At 36.8% G+C, this 23,065-nt stretch overlaps 2 protein-coding genes across 5 annotated transcripts in view; one reads left to right on the forward strand and one right to left on the reverse strand.

The window, feature by feature from the left end:
- Positions 1-12,099, forward strand: part of ITGA4 (integrin subunit alpha 4) — a 92,898-nt gene extending 80,799 nt beyond the window's left edge. The window contains exons 22-28 of the mRNA XM_025933182.2: positions 1,309-1,399; positions 3,934-4,041; positions 4,827-4,952; positions 5,549-5,668; positions 7,477-7,575; positions 7,960-8,079; positions 8,663-12,099. Of these exons, the coding sequence (XP_025788967.1) occupies positions 1,309-1,399; positions 3,934-4,041; positions 4,827-4,952; positions 5,549-5,668; positions 7,477-7,575; positions 7,960-8,079; positions 8,663-8,761 (763 nt within the window). The 3' untranslated portion in view covers positions 8,762-12,099. The remainder of the gene's footprint in view (positions 1-1,308; positions 1,400-3,933; positions 4,042-4,826; positions 4,953-5,548; positions 5,669-7,476; positions 7,576-7,959; positions 8,080-8,662) is intronic.
- Positions 8,929-23,065, reverse strand: part of CERKL (CERK like autophagy regulator) — a 108,363-nt gene continuing 94,226 nt past the window's right edge. Inside the window, exons 6-13 of one of the 4 annotated variants that reach the window (XM_025912640.2) lie at positions 22,562-22,636; positions 21,154-21,331; positions 21,016-21,075; positions 20,390-20,415; positions 20,182-20,290; positions 17,175-17,271; positions 11,898-12,073; positions 8,929-11,252 (exon numbers count right to left, since the gene is read on the reverse strand). In XM_025912640.2, coding sequence (XP_025768425.1) covers positions 11,171-11,252; positions 11,898-12,073; positions 17,175-17,271; positions 20,182-20,290; positions 20,390-20,415; positions 21,016-21,075; positions 21,154-21,331; positions 22,562-22,636 — 803 coding nt within the window. In that variant the 3' untranslated portion in view covers positions 8,929-11,170. Of the gene's footprint in view, positions 11,253-11,897; positions 12,074-12,390; positions 13,650-17,174; positions 17,272-20,181; positions 20,291-20,389; positions 20,416-21,015; positions 21,076-21,153; positions 21,332-22,561; positions 22,637-23,065 lie in introns of those variants that run through there. The other 3 variants (XM_086719080.1, XM_086719078.1, XM_086719079.1) reach the window with 3 other exon arrangements.

Below are 23,065 nucleotides of genomic sequence, written 5' to 3' on the forward strand. Positions count from 1 at the left end.
AGAAAAAATGATGGGGCACTGGGTAGCTCAGTCGGTTAAGTGTCCAAGTTCGGTTGAGGTCATGAACATGACTTGTGAGTTCGAGCCCCACATCGGGCTCTGTGCTGACAGCTCAGAGCCTGAAGTTTGCTTCAGATTCTGTGTCTCCCTCTCTGCCCCTCCCTTGCTCATGCTCTGTCTCTCTGAAAAATAAACATTAAAAAAATTTTTTTTAATAAAAATGGTGTCTGCAACTGAAAATATAGAGTATCAAGTTTGTGAGATAAAACAAGCAGAAGAAAGAGGAAGCCATTCAGGAGAGAATCTAGTGAGTCAGTGGGGAGCAGAGAAGAGCTGATGGCATATTCCTGGTTTTGAAGCCTCATCTCTCACCTCCTTTTCTTGATCCTCTTATGAGGAGTGTCCTCTATGTATGATTTTGGGCAAGAAATGTTCTTTGAGTATAAAACTGCCTAAATCTATAGAATTTCAGTATTTCTGTGTAACCAGTCTTTAATGTGTATTACTTCACATTAGCTGACAAATGAGGGCAACTGCTACAGTTGGGATTCCCAAGAAAAATACTTCTTAAAGTCCACTACTGATGTATATGTCTAATCACAGGCAAAAGAATGACAACCTTGTATTCTTAACCAAAAAGGTGACCATACTTACTGACGTTTGAACTGTTCTCCTACCTTGGGTTTCATTACAAATAGCAAGCAGGAATTGGATTATAGAAACAACTCCAGGGCGCCTGAGTGGCTCAGTCAGTTTAGCATCTGACTCTTGATTTCTGCTCAGGTCATGATCCCACAATTGTGAGATTGAGCCCCACGTCAGGCTTTGCACTGATAGTGAGGAACCTGCTTGGGTTTCATTCATTCATTCATTCACTCACTCACTCACTCTCTCTCCCCACCTCCCAAATAATGAAACTTAAAAAAAAAAGAACTCAAGAATAGGTAAAATAGATTGATTTATAGGAAGATAATAGAATTGTAGGGAAAAGCTAAGAATTTGTCTCCTAATTGTCAAATTGATGTGAATCATTTGAGAACTAAGAGAGAAGGAATGGTCAATGCTGGGAAGACAAACATGATATTAGTGAGAAAGAGCACATGGCTTTCTGCTTTCATTACATTTCACTAAATTCTTATCTTACCAAGAAACCAAAAATATTCAGTGGTGCTTAGGAGGCATCTATAGTTGGGAATATAGTCTTAAATGCCATATTTAAGAGAGATGCAATAATCCAGACCAAAGAGAAAGACTGTTGATAATACCCCATCAAGTAAGACAAATCAAATTTGAATTTGTTTCTTTCAGGTTTGTAAACCCAACTTCATTTGTGTATGGACCAAAGGAAGAAAATGAGCCTGAAACATGCATGTCAGAGAAAATGAACTTCACTTTTCATGTAAGAGAAGTTGATTGTTGGGATATTTGTAACAAACTGAGAGCTTGTTCCTGCTGTATGGCTCCAGAGGACATCATATGCTGTGATGTCCCTCAGCCCAGGACCCCCATGTCTGACAGCAGCACAGTTACTCATGGACTTTCCTCCTGGGTTCTTGCTTCCCCCTGCCACCCTCCCAACCCTTATCTCTATCCTATTACTGAAGCCCACAATTCCTTACAATACAGTGGGAAGGAGCAAACACAGGAATGGAGGTAACTGCTGAAACACACAAAGTTATGGGAGGAACTGCATCCACTCGAGATGCACACAGAAATCAGGATAGGTTGAGGTGTGAATCCGTGAACTCTCTTCTTGATTCGAGCTTTTATATAAGCGCTGACATTACCCAGTAAAGGAAGCTCTTACCTCCTGCATCTCCATTTAACATCTGCTTGGTCAGCCTTTTAGGCCATAGGTAGATGGCCTGTTATAAGTGATGTGTCATTTATTAAATAATCTTTTTAAAAAGAGTATCATTATCCAAACATATTAATATAAAGCTAAACTTTTTTTAATGTTTACTGTCAAAGTTTTGATGCATCATGGATGGTGATAATTGGAGATAATGGCCACAAAAACATTTTTTGAACCAAAAGCACTGCCCAAACATTCTTAGAGCCATAGAACAATCTATAGAATGTCAGTGAGTCTAGATTTAAGTACATTAATATTTCATAAGGTCATTTTTTTTTTTTTTTGGTAAGGCAGTGCTTTCAAAAATGGATATCAGAATCAGAATCACTTGAGGTACTTTTTCAAAATGCAAATTCCTGGGCCCTGCCTCAGATTTAGAGAATGACCTTGGAATCCTACTGAGTCTACGTATACCCAACTTTATGTTATACTAATGTACATCAGTGTTGAAAAATATAGCTTTCTACTTTGAAGTCCCAAGAAATGCTCCTGTCAGAGCCCAGTGGGAGTTTGTGCTCTGTTAAACTAAAACAGAAACTGCGCTAAACTCTAGAAGGTCTATTTATTAATTTATAATTAATAGTTTTTTTTCCAGTTAAATTACAGTGGAGTGACTGGGACTGGAGGTACTTTGAATCTCTAGGTTTGGTGAGGCTGTGCAAGTTTGAAAATGTTCTTAAAGGTCTCAACATTACTAGACAAAGGTGAAGAATATTTTAGGTTAGACTGATCATTTGCAGGCATGAGGAAGATGTCGTCTGAAGGTCTGGGCAGTGCTGGTTACCCACTGCTTGAAACTGCCTTTTGCAAGTGCCCTGTGCCTCCAGGGCCTAGCAGTTTTAATAGGCCAGGTACACATTTGTTCTTCTAGGTCATGTGCATTCTAAAGATTACTGCAGATCTATGAGTGATGCTGTTTCATTCAGATTCTGTGGAACATCAGATATTGTATTGGTTCCGTAGTTACACGCCCAGATGGCAATTATTTTGGCCCAATTTCCTTCTTCAGGGAGCTGCAATCCCAAGATTTATCAATAAAGAAATACCATCTACCTATGCATTATTCTTTATTCATTCATTTTGAGAGAGAGAGAAAGAGCAAGTGGGGGAGGGGCAGAAAGAGACATGGGGCTTGAATTCATGACCTGAGCTGAAACCAAGAGTCACATGCTTAACCGACTGAGCCATTCAGGTGCCCCATACCTATGCATTCTTTTTTTTTTTTTAATTTTAATGTTTATTTATATTAGAGAGAGAGTGCAAGCAGGGGATGGGCAGAGAGAGAGAGGAGACATAGAATCTGAAGCAGGCTCTCAGCTGTCCGCACAGAGCCCAGAGCCAATGTGGGACTTGAACTCACGAACCGTGAGATCATGACCTGAGCTGAAGTTGGATGCTCAACCCACTGAACCACCCGGGTGCCCCCCTATGCGTTATTCTTAAAAGGCTAGATGTGCATTACTATTAAAACCCAATAACCTACCCCCTTGTGATTTTCTGAGTGTATCAGCATCATTACCCTGAACTAAAATATATTCTTATTCGCTTACTGTGATGATGATTATCCTCTCAACAAAGTGATTTTGTGAAAATAAGACAATTAGAATACCTGAGTTTTGGTCCTAATTCTTGTCACTTTTTAACCATCTTAGGCACATCATTCACATCTCTGAGACTTTTCCTGAGCTGGAGAATAATAAAACGTCAGCTCACCTCATGGGGCGCTTGTGAGGATCAATCGATCATGGTTTTTTTAGACACATAATGTCCCATACAAATGTATGCTGTTGTCTTTTTCTTTAGACTATTTCTGCAATAATTATCAGCCTGGACGTTTCGGCCTAATCAATATCAAGGAGAGGGCTAGGAATAATGAATAAATTATTAGCAAACATTTTTAAAGTTCTGGATATGGATATTCTGTCTCCTTTTGCTATGCAACTGCCAACTGCAAACCACCAGCACTATAAATGTTGCATGAAACCCATGCCTCCCCCTGAAAAATCATTGATATCTGTACCTACGTTTATGAAAAATATTCTTAAGTTGCTAAAACAAAAACTTTTCCTCCTTATCAGGTTATCAACACTGGCCATAGCATGGCTCCAAATGTTAGTGTGGAAATAATGGTACCAAATTCTTTTGCCCCCCAAACTGATAAGCTGTTCAACCTTTTGGATGTCCAGGTAAAAATGGGTTCCTTCCTTTAACCTAAGTAATATTGCTAAAATGGATATGTCTGTTAACGTGTTTGAGTCCCACTGTAAGCTGTGAATCGCCATGCAATTACTGAATATACTTTGAGTGTTATACATTACATAGAACTGTCAGGCTGTAGGAACTTCTGCATTTGATGTATACAGTATAGAACAGAACTCTGCTCTAGCATCTTCAGTGCATTTTCTTTGTGAAATGGCCCTGTGGAAGTAATTGTTGGTGAAATTCTCTATAAATCTTGAGGCTGCTGTTGGAAAATCAGTATTTCAGCCTTTTTTAAAAAAAAATTAATATTCTTATGTTGATGATTACATCAGAGTTATTTTAGCTTACCATCTTCCAGACAACCAGCCAACAAATAAATCTGCTATGTAGATTCGAGATCTAATTTTAAAATTTACTTGAATTCCAGATTTAGACAGTAGGATATGCTGATATGTTACTGTTTTGTGTCTAAAGCAAAAGAAATTTTAATTTCATGGTAATGTCCAAATGTCCATTTTTTACATTGCCTTTAATTTCTGTAAGGTTAGGCCCTGTATCACTTTAGCATCTGTATCCCACCTTGTTAAAATGTCTCTGGGTTTTTGTTTGTGCCATAGAGACTTAATCTTTCCCAAATCTGTCCAAAAGATATTTTCACAATTCAGAGATACTTGATATATTTTAGAAAAGGTAACCAATTGGACCGTTCAAGACCGTGTAGCTTCTGCCGTTTTTTCCAATATGGAGTAACATTTTTCTGTCTTTATAGACTACTGCTGGAGATTGCCATTTTAAAAGTTATCAAAGAAAGTGTGCATTAGAGCAGGATAAAGGTCCACTGGAGACCCTGAAAGACATTTTCAGATTCTTGTCAAAGACTGATAAGAAGCTATTGGTAAGTTTCATTTTTTTAGGTTGTAGGTTTTGCTTTCCAACACACAGAAGTGGAACCTTAAAACCAAGAACCACTGGGTTTGAACTGTCAGCTGAGTGTAGGAAAGAAACAAGTTAATACACTTGCATGGGAGGAATAGACATGATGGGAGAGATAGACCCAGGGTTAAATATACTATACAGTTTCATTATTTATCTAAACCAATGCCTACTTCATGCCAGCCAGACATTGTTCCAGACCCTGTAGAAGGCCAAGATATAGTACTCAGCTGAGCAGACTTTGTGGCATGAGATTATCACTCCTTTCATATTAGTGAATTTATGAAAAAAACAAACCCCCCAGGAAGCCATCTCACATTCAAATAATCCAAGTTTAACAAGGAATGTGGAACATGTGACTTAGCAAGGCTCTGATTAGGAGTCTTTGTTGTAACTGTCTCCGAAGGTTAAGTTCATGACCACATGCTTCAAGTTCAAATACTTCTTGTTATAATTTATAAAACAAACTCCACTAATGGGAGATGTTTAATTCCATGTAAAATGTTTTAGCCGTCTTTAAAAAAAGTTTTAATGTAGCTTTTTGGTATTTTTTTCAAGTTCTGCATAAAAGCTGATCCATACTGTTTAAGTCTTTTATGTAATTTTGGGAATATGGAAAGTGGAAAAGAAGCCAGTGTTCACATGCAGTTGGAAGGCCGCCCATCTCTTTCAGAAATGGTAAGTCTAAAATACAATGACAACTTTGTGGCTAAGTTTATACAGAATCTACAGATCCAGTCATCTTATTTAGGTAGGATGGTATGTGAGGAGGCATTGAAGTAATTAAAAAGGTATGAATAGTAAAATTGGGAGTGGAACTCTAAAAGTGTTTCCATTTATCGCTTTAGCTGAATAGATTGTCTAAATGATACAGTTTTTGTAATTAAACAGACAAGATTGTAGAATAGTCTATGGAATAATTAAGAGGTTTATTTTAGAAAGCATGTCCAACTATTTATGAACCTCAAGTCACATAAATGGACTACCTTAACATTTTATCTAACCTTAAGGTTTTTTCTAAACTACTTGAAATTATGCATAAAATTTAAGAAGCAAAACTTTCAGAAAACCCAACTAAAACATCAACATTCATCAACAATAAAACAGAAATGTACAATAACAAATAAACATCTTGGATTTCTTCCTGGAAATGAGTATGCATATTTATGATTACTGACATAAAATTAGTTTTATCTGGAGTTCTGTTCTTCCATTTCCTCATCTGACAATCTCTTGCAGGGGTGTTACAGACTAAATGAGATACTTTTTTTGTAAAGCATTTAGTGCATGGCATATAGTAAGCCAAAGAAAATCGGTGGTTTCGTTTTGTTTCAAGAGGAGTATTTGAAATTGCCACACAGTGGTAAAGAGGATGGGGGGGTGGGGTGGAATAGATGCACCAGATAGGGAATTAAGAAGTCTGTTGTCATTTCAGTTGTGCTAAAAATTGTTAGGAGACCATTCAAGTTATTTAAACTTTGGCAGTTTGCCCTCTCCTACTCTTGAGGTCCAGGTTACTAAACAGTGGGCACTACTAGCATTTTGGACCAGATAATTCCTTCGTGTTAGGTGCTGTGCTGTGCATTGTAGGATGTTTAGCCCATTGCTGGCCTCTACGAACTAGATGTTGGTACACCACTTCCCAAGTCCTGACAGTCTAGAAACTGCTGACTGTCCTCTAGGGGATAGAAGCATTCCTGTTGGAAACCACTGCTTTAATACTCTATTTTTACCCCTAAAATTCTCCGTGTTCTTTCCAAAACATTAAAACTACCGCACAAATGTTCTTTAACTTTTGAGGGTCGGTCATAGGCTTCTTTAGTAAAATTCCTAAACAACATATTCTCATCTACCTCAATGAATACATATATGAGAAAAAACCCTCAATTTTACATGTAATTGTAAAAGGTCATCAGAGTCTGTGGAGCCCATCCCCAGATTCCTGAGCTCCATGGATTCTTGGTTATAAAGTCCGTCTGTTAGATAGTAAAGCTCAGAGTTCACCTACCAATTTTATACTGGCATGCTATAACTACTTGTATCATATTTTTCCATTATGGTATTAAACTATAGGTATTTTACAACAGCAAGATGATAACACTGTTTTAGAAAAAAAGAAAAGCCTAGATAAAATAAGTTTGAGGAACCATTTATCAGGTGAAGAAAGTCACCTTTTGGGAAAAAGACTGACTAGGAAAAAAATACACTGCTAACTATTACAAATACCTAAATCAAGTTATCTGCAAAGTAGTCATGTTTAATAAAAGGATTTGAACAAAATGATGCCAGGAAAATTAATACCATGGCTGTGCCTTTGGAAGCAAAGAAAGCATTGCATTACAATTAACCACAAATGGGGAAATACACTGGGGAAGATAAGTTGTAAAATTCTGAGATCGTAGGTAAGGATCATGATAAATTACTAGTACATCTTCATGAAATAAAACTATGAGTCAGGCTACAGTGATCTTTCTTTTATTTAACAGGATGAGACTTCAGTGCTCACATTTGAGATAAGAGCAACGGCTTTTCCAGAGCCTAATCCAAAAGTTATTGAACTAAACAAGGATGAAAATGTTGCACATGTAAGATTACCACTTTACCTGAAACATTACAATTATAGGGAAAACCTGCTGGGGTGTTTAGTCAGGAAAATAGATTGACTAGATCATGGAGGGCTTGAAATAGATTACTGAGATTTGGCATTTTCCGCAACTGGTGCCAGGAAAGGACGCGGATGGCTTGTTCAGGAGGCAAACTTGGTAGCATTAACCAGATGAAGAACCATGGTGTGAGGCCATCCAGCTCGACAGTTACCAGTGTTTCCTAGGGTTATTAGAACCGGCAAGAGAAGGGGACGGGTTGTTCAAACTACTATGGGAATCATGGGTTGGGGTGAGGGTGGGGCTTCACAAGGAACAGAAGCAACTTTTAAACTGGTGGCTCTTTCTTTTCATTAATTTATGTAGGTTTTCCTTGAAGGACTACATCATCAAAGACCCAAACGTCATTTCACAATAGCAATTATTTCAAGTAGCTTGCTACTTGGCCTTATTTTACTTTTATTGATTTCGTATGTTATGTGGAAGGTAAGTCATTAATAATTACCAATGTCAAACCAAATACAACATTCTTGACTTTCACAAAGTGACTTTTGTGACTCCCAAGTTAACTTTTTAAATTCCCAAATGAGTATATAGTACTGATCTCCCATTTCTCCTGACTTCAGCCAGTATTCCAACCATAACACTAGTTTTGAAAGATGTTCTAGAAAAAAAGCATTTGGACGGGGTGCCTGGGTGGCTCAGTGGGTTAAGCATCCGACTTCGGCTCAAGTCATGATTTCACGGTTCATGAGTTTGAGCCCCCTATCAGGCTATGTGCTGACAGCTCAGAGATGCCTTGGGTTCTGTGTCTCCCTCTCTCTCAAAAATAAAAATTAAAACAATTAAAAAAAGCATTTGGAAAACAGTGCATATTATTTTTAATGTCCATTTTGGAGAATGTGGGTCACTGAGCAGTCCTGGAGTAACAAAAATAATGCTCTTTAAACCCAGTATTATTTCCCATCTAGATTTTACTGTCTACACGGGACAGTGAGTTTTCAGGTATCTGATAGGAGTGTAATATGTTTGTAGTAATACACTAATGATTATGCAATGCCATTTTCAGGTTGGTTTCTTTAAAAGACAGTACAAATCTATCCTACAAGAAGAAAACAGAAGAGACAGTTGGAGTTACGTTAACAGCAAAAGCAATGATGATGATTGAAGACATCTTTCAAATTGAGAGGACAACGGACTCAGGTTAACCAAAGAAACTTAAGATGTTGTTTACAACACTGACTTCTATGTACTTCTTTTACTCATGACCTTGTGACATATTGGGTCTCCATGCAAATGAAAAATCTACGCAATGATTCGTCTTCGAGAGGAAAATAACTGCAAAGGGAATATTTAATATATCCAAAGAGAATCTTTCAGCTCTTAAATGGATAGAAAAACACTAAAGCATTCAATTTATTCAAGGTAAGTAATCCCTCGAAGATATTGCATCTGAATTCAATCACATTGAAGAAGTAAACAACTCATTTGGAGAAGTCTTGGACTTGAAATAGCATTCCTTTAAAAGAAATTATTTACCATATGTGCTTGCTTCAGTAAAATAAATTCCATGGATAGATAATGATTCATTTCTAATAGTTCTTTGAGACTTGTTTGAAAAATCCTGCTAAACATCTTCAGAGAACATACTTCCAAGAGCTGTTCCTAAATTTTTGAATGGATACAAGACGACCACTAATGTTTTAAAAGTGGATTTTATCTTTAAACACCTTTATTTGTAATACCTTCATGATGGGCTCTGATTTATTCAGACTATGTAGGAGGATTATGATCCTGATGAGCAAACTTCAGAATAATTGTTTATACAGCTATGGGTTTTTTTTCTTTCTGTATATATACATAATGTTTTAAAAGAATATGTTTATAGAGGTATTAATCCGCTAGTCATCTTAGAACACATTTTTATTAAGGGTACCCAGGAGTAAATTTCTAAAATCCATTTTCAGTGAAATGTTTTGCTTATGAAAACAATACTTAAAAATTCTAATTTATATTCTGAAACATTGTGAATGTTGCACTTTAGCTGATATTTCAAATATTAATACACTGATATATGTAAAATATGGAAACTGTACCTCACTAATGACTCTTAAAACCAAAACTCTACAAAGAGCCTGATTAGAGGCCAGTATTTCATATAAAAATTACTGAGTAAAATATTGACTATCAAATTAAGCAAATGCACCTCCTTGTTTAGATGTTACTCTTTCTCTTCAAAACTATGTATTAAATGTGTTTTTATCAGGTCTATAAGAGCATTCTCTTCTGCATGGAACTAGAGAAAATTTAGAAATCTAACTTTACCGATTTTGCTTGTTTTCAGTGAATAAAATGTGCCATCAAAATTTCCATCATAGAGGTTTTAGTGACGAGTGAAATATTGCCTTTTCATTTGCAGATACAATCATTTTTTGTAATAGTTATTCATGCATATGACCTAGATTCTGATAGCTGAAGATTATAATTTCATCTGAATTTATTTATTCTGTCTTTATAACCTCTGTATAAGGAAGCTGTAGGCAATTTTGAAAATCTGTTATTGGAAGTGATCAGGTAGTAAGACTTCCCTCTAATTTAGCTGTTAGGGAAAATATCTCCTTAGAGGAAGCCCTGCCACCAGCTGTCTCTGTCAGCTGAAATTTCTAGAAGTTACCTCTTCACAATCCCTCAGTATATAATTGCTGGCCCCAGAACAAGGTTGTGAAAGTGACTGGGTTTCACTCCTCGAATGCTGAGAGCAGGAAACCTCCTGAACTCACTGTCTACCGGTAGTAATTAAGCTTTAAAAAGTACCCTTTATATAAGCAAAAGATCTGTTTTTTCATTACTAAAGAACAAAGTAAGTCTTTCAGGAGAACCTCTGGGATCAGTGGTGGAGGATGATCCCTGAGGCAATTGAAATTGGCTCTTTTCTGAAATGATAGCATTTTCGGTATTACTGAGTACATTGAAACCAATGTGTTATAATTGTTGGATAACAGGACTTTCAGAAGCACAAAGAATGTATCTCCTAGACCTTGTGATATTTTGTGTAATTTAAAATTTGCTATAAACTTCATCTGTCTTACAAATTTTAAAACACTTTAAAGAAAATCAACAGTTTTCAACTTTCAGGGAATAGTCACAAAATTGGTACCATAACAATTTCTTTCCTTTTTTGGCAAATAATGTAGATGTTGGAAAGATTTGAAATCTAGATTAGTACCTCATCAGGGCATCCTTACATAAACTCTAGTCCACGTGTACCAGGCTACAGGAAATTTCATGTCAGGACTGATGGACTCAAATCCTGAAAAGTTAAAACAATCATCCTGTAAAATCAGTAACTCCAAAGTAAAAGAATTTAGATGTTTTAAGTATATGAAATAGTTTCCATTCCAATGCTTTCCAAAACCCATAAATGGTTATATTGCCTAATTTTTTTAAGCTCTAGAAGCTAATTTTTAGTAACAAAATAGCAAATTTCTTTAAAAAATAAGAATTTTGTTTCCTATTAGGATATGTTTAAAGAATGACCATATTCCCTCCCATTAAAATTCTATTTTGTACATTCCTTTTATAAACAATTACAGTTAACTTCAGAATCATTCATTTCTTCCATGCTTCCTCCATAAAGATTGATAAGTCTTGGGTGTAATCTGTAAAAAAGATAGGTGTGATTATTTCATCAACCTATCATTGTTCACATATAGAGTATGGTACATGATACCCAATACAAATCTACCAATAGTTAAACATTGGAAGAGCTGCAATCTTGTAAAACTGGGGGGCCTGATAACTCAGCACCAGTGATTACTGTAAAATCCAGGCATTGTGCCCATAGAAAGCTCACAGCTAGTGGTGTGCTCCTGTGTACTTTTTACCCATTGAGGCATAATGCTTACCAACAATGAGTTTGCATAGTCTTAAACTTGTTTGTGCCAGTTGTTCCTGTTACTTATGTACAATTGTGTCTGCATGAAGTAAGTTGAATGCTTTGGAAAGACTGGAAATATCAAATGTAAACTGTAATCCTGCATTATCTGTATAGTTTAGAGAGAATGATAATTTTACAATGCCAATAGAGACTCATAAGTTGTGGTTGAGTCTATATGAAAATGCTTTGGGTGTATATAACAACTGAATAAGTGTAAAGTTATTTATTAAAATTGTACATCGGTCTTTTTATGCTTCCCTAACTTACTAATCTAAAAAAAAAAAAAAGTCACAACAAGGAGACTTCCATTACACTCAGTTTTGTGTATACTGGTGGACACTTAAGGCGGGGAAATAATTACACTTACTTAACATGGACCTCTGATGCGACTTCCACTAAATCACCATCTACATTCCAAGGGAAATTGTTTTCTGAAGCAGCTGCATGCCTCCCAGCATCCTCCTCTAGATTGGGTGCGCTATTAGTCCTCGGACGAACTTTAACCTCTTCAACAGTGTAAGTCTCAACAAATGGAAAATTGAACTAAATAAAACAAATGTAAATCATCATGGTACTTGCTTTATCCCTACACTGCTAATGAAAAGAAAGTTCACCGTGTTCTCTCTTGCATGTAAATATCAACATGCATGACGACATTGTTATAGCATTGAAAGTCTATGCCAGGGATCCCCAATTTCTTTGGTAGATCTAGCTACTGGCAAACCTGTTTTATGACCAATAGTAGATGTGTATGCATTTGTATACAGTACCATACAATTTCCAATTAAAGACTGAGTTTTTAATACCTGTCGACACAGAAGATTTATATAATCCACTAACTTGTCAACTTGTATGGGTGAGGTCAAGCAAACTCTTAAGTTTCACACTTAGAATTTAATTAGGAAGAACCTCGGTCTAAGCTTATGAAGGAGAAAAGAGAAAGTCGATCTGATATGAGTTTTGCAGGTGTTCTTCCTGCCTCATTCCCCACTTTAAAGATGCACACATGTTGCAAGACAGTTGTTTGCTTTCTGAGCACTCCACATGGTGCAAAGTATCTTCAAATTTCCATTTTTCTTGTTTAAGGAAAGTTTAGTGGAAAAATATTTATTCCCATAAATAATATAGCCAAATACCTTTTTAGTAGCAATGTACAATAACTCATTTATTTCACTTTTTAGGTAAATGACATGGGGTTTACTCCTATTGTTTTTTTCCCCCTTCCACATATGAACCTCAGTGAGGTACAGAATTTTAAAAGTTGACAGAAAACTAACATCCTCCCCCACACCCTTATTTTACATATGTAGAAACCTAAGTCCAGCAGATTTTACAGTTTATACTGTATAATGCAGTGGATTACGTAATGGTTTATACTGGGTTTACATGTGGCATCGGCTGTTCTAATTGAGGTATAGAATTAGAGTGTCCCAAGTAGCTCTCCGTGAAACTGCTTGGCAATCCCTGCATTAGACTTCCTTTCATCTCAGATATAAAGCCATGGGGACCTCATTCCATGTTAATTTGTAAAAAAGAATGTGTTTTAAATGAGTCATTGATAACTGGCTGCTATGGGTTAAATTGTATTCCCAATAAAGATACATAGAAGTCCTAACTCTTGGTGCCTGTAAATGTCACCATATTTGGAAAGAGGGTCTTTGCAGATGTGATGGAGCTAAGATGAGGTCATCTGGTTGAGCCCTAATACAATATGACTGATGTCCTTTAAAGAGAAGAATGCCATGTGACAAAACAGACTGCAGCAGACAACTGTAAGCCAAGAGATTTCAAGAAGTGATGGCCACCACCCGTAAGTCTATTATCTTAAATCCTCAGTTTTCATGTGCATACTTCGCAAAATGAAGCTCCATGCATCCCAGCAAATTCATTTCCTACGAAGCCACATTGGTAGATAGGACTTTAGGGAGCCATGAGCTTAATACCTCATGTGAGGGTATGTTTAAGATGTGAGGAAGAGAAGTGAACAGTTAAAATTGTGATACATACAAGTGCCATGATGGTGTAAGCATAGAGTTAAAGGACAGAAACAAGAGGCAAACAGGCCCAGGATGTTGGGTGAGCTTCCCATGTGAAGGAGTCTTAACACAGAAGAGTTAGCCTGAAGGAGGAGAAGGGAGGAAGATTTGGAAAGGAAACATTTGCTGAGTATGGAGATACGGAAATCATCACACAACTACAAAACATTGAGCATACTGTGATATTGTAATAGTGGTGTTCTGTCACTTACTTTTACAGAAGATATAAATGCCTGTGTTTGATTTTTTTTTTTTTTTTTTTTAGAGACATAGATGGTATCATGGGCTGAATTGGGTCTCTCCCTCAAAGTCATAAGTTGATATCATAACCCCTTGTACCTTAGAATGTAACCACAGTTAGAGATAAGGTCTTTAAAGGCATGATTAAAAGGAGGTTTTTAGGGTAGGCCCTAATCCACTATGACTGGTGTCCTTAAAAGAAGAAATTGGGACATACAGACACTAAGGGATGTGCATGCATACAGGAAAGACCACATGAAGACATAGCCAGAAAGCAGACATCTCTAAGCCAAGGAGAGAGGCCTTGGGAGAAATCAGACCTGTCAACACCATCTTGGACTTCTTATCCTCAGAATTATAAAAAATAGATTTCTGTTAAGGCACCCAAATCTATCGTATCTGTCATGGCAGCCCTAACATGAGTACAATGGCCAAAACATAGGAAATCTGGCGAGGATGGCCAGAGGTGAGGCAACATAACGGCCAGAATACAAGGGCCATGAATTCTATGCTGAGGAAATGAGATGTCATCTTGACAAGAATGAGCAAGGCATTGAAGAATTCAGCAGGAGAGAAACAGGTAAGTGTTTTAGAAAAGTCCCTGTAGAATTAAGTGTGGAACACAAGACCAGAGAAAAAGGAAGATCAGAAGGAGGTTGCTGTAAGAAGGGATTAAGGTGAAAGAAATTTCAGAAACATCAGAGAGGAGAACGAACAGAACTAATTGGTGGGCTGGTTGTACGGATTGAGAGAGGGAGAGGAACCCAGAGTAACTCCAGGATGGGTAGAGTTTCACACCATCGCCCTGTGCAGGGAATCATAGAAGGAGCACCTTTAGGGGAAAGACAATAAGGTCAGCTGTGAACGTGCCGGACTCCAGATGCGTGGGTTTCACAACTTGAGCACACAGGAAAGCACAGTGGTCCTACGATCAGCAGAGAAAACAGAACCTCCAAAGTGTGCAAAGCTCAGACGGTGGTTCAAACAAGGGGGAGGACACACTCAGGACAAGGTATCACAAGAGAATGACAAGGCAGCACACAAGTCCTCAAGGAAGGACTAACATTTAAGGGTCTTAAACTCCCTACCAGAAACAATGGTCAAAGTGAATGGAGGAATGGAGGACAGAGGAAAAGAAGGGTGGAGGCCAGTGAGAGGACAGAGTTGAAAAGAAGGGTGGTATTTTTCTATTTTCGCAGAGATGGGGAAGGCAAAACTAGTCACCCCACAGACAGTGGTTTTCATTATGCTCTAGAACTGTTAATATATATGTAGATTCAGTTAACCTGGAAAAGATGGTTCAGAGACCTAGACTGTGGCTCTCCTCAGGCTGCAGTGCCATGTTGTCCTTTCTGGATAGCACAACTACTACGAATTAGTGAATTATATATAATCTTATCTGTACGTGGTCTTTATAATGTTCCATGATTTATAGAAACTTACATTTTTGAAAATGTCACCATGAAGGAAAGACACTAAGAGACTACAAATATACACACACATGTGTACATATGTGTATTTTTTAAACATCTCACATTAACATTGCTTAAAAGCAGTGACCTTGGGAATCCATCTACTTACATATATATACCATTACATCGAACATTTTTAGAATTTGTCAAAAAATCACAGAGCAATAGCATGGACTTCATTTTAGTAAAGAGCTAAATCAATCAGAGTTAAGTCTAATGACCATGCTCCCTCCCTCACTCACACACACACACACACACACAGTTTTTCCATCAAAAACAAGACATGGCCAGTAAGTGGGAAAAGCAGGTTATAATATATCTTGCATAACATGATCTCACTTTAAAAAAAATTCTTTCCCTATATAGAATTCTATTCACTCTGTCATTGCCTTTATTTTTATAGTATTTATTACTTTAAAAATCTGAAGAAAGCTATTTTCATGTTGAAAAAAGGATGTCTATGGAAACTACCTTAGAAATTTGCCCCTTAGGCAATTCCAAAAGAATTTATTTTCATAAATAATTTGTGCAGTAGGTGCCTCCCTAAAATAAATACAGAGCTTCTCAGGGTAAGTAACCTTCAGGTTAATACTCATTTAAGCACCCACATTTATTTAATAGAAAAAGATTAAGAAGTTTATACCAAGGTAATGACACTGATGATCTCTTGGAATATCCAATTTTGAGTATTTCTACTTTCTGACTTAGGAAAAATAATGAACGTACGGCCTTTAGATTAAGAAAAATAATATTTCAAACAATATGAGTCACATCCCAAAAGGCATACATTCCTTTGACAATCACTGCCTTTCCTAAACACACACACACGTGAAGTTACTACTTCAGCTCACAACCTACCTTACGTCTGCCTTTGTCTACGTTGGGACTATAATTTTTAGGATACAACTTCCTAAACATTTCATTCAGTTGGTTGCTCAGTAAACACTCATCTAATAACGTAGTGGGTAGTAGAGAACTGAAACTTCAGGGGAACTGCGTATGAAAGTTTAAAATTATAAAGGGGCAAAATGTGAGTCACCACGGCCACTTCTGCAAGCAAGATTCAGCTGCTAGTGGTTGACTCAGTGTCCTCTCCTCGTCTTCCTGTTTACTCTCTCCAGCTACATCCAGGTACACTTTTATGCCTTTAGGGAGTGAGACTGTAGGGTTTTACAAGCAAACCGATAAACTTCAAGACTCGTAATTTCAGAAATCACATATTTCGGGACCAGTTACCTAAAAACTGGGTCAAAATCTCTGCCAAAAGAATGTGGCTTATAATAGTTATTGCTTCTCTTTAAAACAAATCCCGTAAGTAGAAGTAAATCTTCTCTCCCTCTACAACCACACATCATAGTTCTGAATAGAATAATGACTAGCTAAACATGGTGTTTTAAAAATAGGTCTGCCTATCTATTTCAATGAGCGAAGGTAGGCAGATCTGTAAATAAAAGGCAGGAAAATCTAAAGGTCATAACTTTAGAGAAAGTCTCCTGCCATAACATCAAGATTAAAATATCAGATTTCACTACTTTTCATTCTGAAGAACAGCTGAGTATATAATTTTAGCTTTAATTTACTTCACATTTCAATATAACACTACATTTTCTATTTTCTCTTTGCACGTGTGTGTACACACATGCATGCATGTGTGCGTGCGCGTGCACACACACACAATATACGTAACTGCCAATTCCTAGCTCAAAAAGGGCAAATCTATATTAATATGGTAGATACTTTTCAAAATTTGGAGGAAACACAAATTTGGAAAGAAAAAAGATTAATCTATTCAGAAAAAACGCCTTCTTAGGAAGCCGGATTTTATGTCAACTCTTGCAGCATATCTCTCCATGATTAATAGCTTTGCATATAAGTAGCAAAAATAATGTACCATACCTGATTCTTAACACTGGCATATCTTTTCAGGTGTTTTATAAATTCTGGCCGAGAAGTATTTCGTGCAATTATAAGAGCCATGCTTCCATTATTTAATCTGAAATTAAATTTTTATACGGGAAACTGAGAAGTTTATTAAGTGATTGCAACCAAAATTACCGTGTATCATTCCTTCCAACAAACATCATGTTTACTAGAAGTTTTAGGTAAGATAGATTAATCATCATCACATTAAATTTACCTTAATTTCTTAAATCTTATCTCGCTGTATTATTTTTAAACAGCACAGACCTTCAAATTAATTCGATTAAACAACTGACTCCCTTCTGAGCAAGCTCTTATATTAAGGGCTTTTTAAAAAAATGAACCATCAGGAATCCTACTCATGTATCAAGACATCATTTAAAATGCAATGTATTGGGGCGCCTGGGTGGCGCAGTCGGTTAAGCGTCCGACTTCAGCCAGGTCACGATCTCGCGGTCCGTGAGTTCGAGCCCCGCGTCGGGCTCTGGGCTGATGGCTCAGAGCCTGGAGCCTGTTTCCGATTCTGTGTCTCCCTCTCTCTCTGCCCCTCCCCCGTTCATGCTCTGTCTCTCTCTATCCCAAAAATAAATAAACGTTGAAAAAAAAAATTTAAAAAAAAATAAAATAAAATAAAATAAAATAAAATGCAATGTATTTACTTAAGGATTCTAAACGTGAAATCATGTATGTTTTTAGAAGATGTAAAATAGTGAATAAATACAAATGGTATGACGATTGTTCTTTCTAAAAACCTAGTGTGATTTAAATATTTATTTATAGGCAGATCTAAGTGACATAGGAAAATAAAGTGGCCCTTGGATGGATGAGAGGGACGCATGCTACCACACATGTTCAGTTAAATGACTGAGCATTTTAATCTTGCATAACTGTTCAGTTTAATATAAGACACTGCAAATTTAGAGATGTGATTTAGTGCCAAAAAAGCCACTCACAATTGCACGTAGCTTTAGAAGGCAGTTTGCAGAAATATGTGCAAATGACTTCTAGCTTGATTTCAAGGCAAATATAAAGTTATTCCAAGAATAACAACAACATAAAAAAGAGCTCTTTAAGTCTTATGGAAGCTCAGGGTAGAACTTGTAAGGGACCCTGGAGATTATCCAGTCATTCACTCAGTTTATATAGAAGGAAGAGAGGACCCCAAGTTTAAGTCAACTGTTCAGAGGCACACAGATCTGAAAGCAAAATGATCACTGGTACCAGATCCCTTAATTGCCAGGGTCCAATGTTCGTTTTACTCAACATCCCACCTCTTCCCACCTGCAAATAAATAGTATCAAAACACATTCAGAGTAATGTTTTGTGTGTTTATTTTTTAAAAATTGCTGAATTTTTACTCAGAAACATGAAAGCACTTCATGTCTACTTTCAATACTTATTAGTAATTGAAAACACCCTATATACTTGTCACTGTTCTAAATGGTTTTTTTTTTAACATATTATGCATTTATTCTCTGAACACTTAATACTGATTTCTATCAGCAATTTGCACTGATGCCTTTTGAATTAAATTATACTTTGCTGTGGAAAAAAAATAAAATTGAAAGTTGAATCTCCTGTGCAATGATCCTGAATCATTCAGAAGATTAATCTCTGGATACCTCTGGTCAGCCAAGACCTGGTTTAAAGGCCTTTGTAAAAAATGGTGTGTTTAATTACAATCCACAAAGGAAATCTCTAACTAGTCACCCTCTAAAAAATTCATCAATACTGATTAAACCTGGAGAGAATCAGTGGTGGAATTCAGGCAAGCTGAAAAATGCATGGAGCAGCATTGAAGGAAGCATGAATTGACCCCCAGAAGAGCAGACTACCTCTCATGAAAGTCCTTGAGCAAACATGACAGTCAGAGATGAAGGAGGGTTAGATAAGTATCGTCCCAAGTCCCGTAGAACATTATTCCAATGTCAGCTAGCTGTTTTTCCCTTTTAGTGAGGGAAACCACATTAGGGAGGCACACAGCTGTCTAGGATTTCTGAGGGTATAAGGAGGGAACAATTAAGCTCAATCACTATATCACATGAGCTTCAAAATACTCCTTTCAAGTTTCAGCACTGGAGATAATGAGGACACTGGCATCTAGATTATTAGTATCAAACTATACAGTTTTTCTTCTCCTCTAACTTTGGATGTTTCCCTGTTACCTTTGTATCAACTGCCAAGAAAAAAATTTTAAATCAGTCCCCTTTGCTAGCTGTTCATCATTCTGGTTAAATATTTTGCAGGGAAGATGAAACTAATCATTAAAATTACGTTATAAATTGCCAAAGCACATAGTCATTCTTTTATTCCACTTCCAGAGAAAATCTAGATTTGACTATATTATATAACACTCATGATCCTTTCTCCTACGCTTTCTTTGGGAGTGGGAGAGAAACATTTTCAGAGCAGTAATGGACAGCTGCTTGAAAAGAATGTACAAGAGATGAAATATTTATATTTTCGTAGATAAAATCATATATAAAATGTCTCAAGAAAGTGTGGGCAATAGATTCACAATATCCACACTAAATATAAATAACTGAAATTCAGCTTCCTTTGACTATAAAGGTACCAAATATACCCACATACCTGCTTTTCATGCTGAGGATATTTATGTCTGTTCTAAAATTTGAAAGTAGAGATGTTCATTGGAAATACCAGGAATATAATGTTTTCAATGACCAGCACATGAACATCAGCAAAGTAGGCATAAAGTGACACAATAAAATCATGTTAATAAAACCCCAGAAATATTCTAGCCTCAGTAATATTAAGAAATCAGTGGTTGTCTAATATTTCCAGTTTAACAGTTGGTGTCAGCTTGCTCCAATAAGTCCCTTAGAATCTCTAGTGTTATACAATCCAAGAGAGACTACCCATTGATAATATGCTAGCCAGCCAAAAGTTAGCAAGGTATTCTAAAAGAAAAAAAAATTGTTTATAGAAAACTGTCAGTTATTCAATAAAAATGCTTACTAACCTGGTATTAGGTGCCAAGCCTCGAGGTGCCACTGAACACAGGCAAGGAATTGCCATAATGCTGACATTCAGGATCTGACCCTGGATCGTTTGCCACTGATCATTACTTACTAAAGGTAATGGAAGTGATTGGTTACTTACTTTCCCTCACCAGAGCAACATGTCTATAGAGCCTGGTTTAGTTCTCAAAGAGGTACATTTAGACTCACCAGATTTGGGAGATCCTTCCACCTTCCTAAAAGTAAGAAAACAAAACAAAGAAAACTACATCACACAAAGAATGACATCTATTAAATTGGGAAATTTCAAGAACCTAGTATGTCAGATATTATCTTAGATTAGACACAGTAGGTAAAAACATATAAATAATTCCATTATTGCATTACATGATGTTGGTTCATTTAAAGATGGTATTATCAATAACAATGATTTTTCATTTCTTTCAAAAACCAGAACATTTCCTTTGTGTAGCTTTGAGTAAAGTTTGTGTTGCATACTAGACTGAAATTCTCATGAGGGCAGAAACTAGGGGTTTTACCTTTTTTTGTTGTTGTTGTTTATTGATGTATCCAAAGTGTCTGGCATACAGTAGGCATTCAATAAACAACCGCTGGATAAATGAATGAATCATTGCGTGGATGGACGGAGTGAATAGTTGTTTCTGAAGACAAAAGCCAAACAACATGGCCTACTAGAATCTCACTACTCTATATTCTTTGCTAGTATTTTAGAAAAACAACCAAAGATCACAAGTCTAATAAAGTATGCATATCAAACTATGTCATGATTTAAAGAAAGATATAGATGTTTACATTACTTTGAGCTCTTTACCTACCTTTCTTGTAAATCCTGAGAGCTGATAAATGGTAAAAATGATATTTCACAGTCTTCAGGCCTAAAATACAATAAAATTTGCTATTGACACTCATTGACTCTGAGATACAAAATTTGGTTTACGCAAAAAAAGACTTACTGAAGTTTTGCCAGTGCCTTAATTATAGCAAAATCCCTTCGTTGGTTGGGTGACATCCATCGATGTTTTTCTGCCAGAGCCAAAGTTCTTCCCCCAAAGCCAAACATGGCTGAGAACCCAAAGCGAAGAAATTTGCCAGTGGTGCTGAAGGTGCAGACATCGACAGGTTGTATGTGTCCTTGAATATTATGTTGGATATTCGTCAAGCAGGGAGTGCAGTAGGGCCAGTTGTCAAAATGGCAAGCATAGAAAAGCCGATTTATTTACTTATAGACAATCTCAAGTGACTTCATACAATAATAAATATCCTTTCTTTTCATCTCTTTCCCTGAAACTACTGAAATTGCCATTTGTAATTTTTTCAGGTACTAAGGAAGAAACACAAAGTAGTAAATACCACAGCATATTGTTATTTCATATAAAACAGGGTTGTGGTGGGGGGCACCTGGGTGGCTCAGTCAGTTAAGTGTCCGACTTTGACTCAGGTCATGATCTCATGGTTCGTGAATTCAAGCCCTGCGTCGGGCTCTGTGTGGACAACTCAGAGCCTGGAGCCTGCTTCTGATTCTGTCTGTCTCTCTCTCTCTGCCCCTTCCCCGCTCGTGCTCTGTCTCGCTCAAAAATAAACATTAAAAAAATTGTTTTTAATTATCAAACAGGGCTAAGAAAGTAAAATTGAAGTACGTGTGCAAAGTAAACTTAGATTTAACACTAGTTTTGCATTGTATTTATCTGAGTTTATAGGCTTTTCATCAATTGGGAGGATAAATACTCTAGTGGATGTGCAATGAATTTTTCTTCTTTTCTTATGTTTTTCTTTTAATAACATAATCTCAGCCCTAGAGTCTTGGTATAGTCAAACAACAATATCTGATATACTTAAATAGTATACACGGATTTTCTTGATTATAAAATTGTGACCTTGCATAAACTTCATTTACTGTTCTTTACAGGACCTGTACTCTAAAAAGGGAGGCAGCCCAAATAGTGAAGCTTTGTCTAATTGACCTTTGGTTTTTAGTAAAACACGTCTCTGCATTGAGAGACAAAGAACCTGTCCTTCCTTAGATAAGTTTGACAGAAATAGCCTTAAATAAATATAAAAACTTCCCTATAAAAAGCTTCCTTAAAACATGAACTTCTTGGGGCGCCTGGGTGGCGCAGTCGGTTAAGCGTCCGACTTCAGCCAGGTCACGATCTCGCGGTCCGTGAGTTCGAGCCCCGCGTCAGGCTCTGGGCTGATGGCTCGGAGCCTGGAGCCTGTTTCCGATTCTGTGTCTCCCTCTCTCTCTGCCCCTCCCCTGTTCATGCTCTGTCTCTCTCTGTCCCAAAAATAAATAAACGTTGAAAAAAAAAATTAAAAAAAAAAAAAAAAAAACAACATGAACTTCTTTGAAAGAATTCTTACCCATTATAATGTGCAAAGTTGCAGTTACCACATGAGGGATTCCATGAAGAGAATGTGCCAGTACGTTGGTAGAGCCTGCCAAATCAGTTTTAAAACATGTAAAACAGTGTAGCGTATGTTTTAAGTTATCCAGTTGCTCCTACTTTACACAGGTATCCCTATGCAATGTGCAAATAAAAAAGTAATAGAAATTTATAAATTTTCACTCACAGCTTAAATTCACATCAGATGTTGGCTGTATTCTTCAACCTTTAAACCACTTAAAATTAGAAAACGGTTTATAGTATCCACTTGCTCACAGCTTTTGCCATCATTAATGTCCATCTTCTACCAAAACACACTAGCTATCAAAGTCTACTCCATCCAATTTCAATGAATGGGTTTCTAATTTCTATACCTAAATGAGTACCAACAGCATAAGGTTGTCTCTGGAAAGCAGAGACAAATGAATAAATATATAAATAAAAATCCAAATAGTAATGAAGAAAAAAATATAAAATCACT

The sequence above is a fragment of the Puma concolor genome, chromosome C1 (assembly GCF_028749965.1).
Source record: "Puma concolor isolate L17-30 chromosome C1, mPumCon1.1.hap2, whole genome shotgun sequence".
In the NCBI taxonomy this organism is placed as follows: Eukaryota; Metazoa; Chordata; class Mammalia; order Carnivora; family Felidae; genus Puma; species Puma concolor.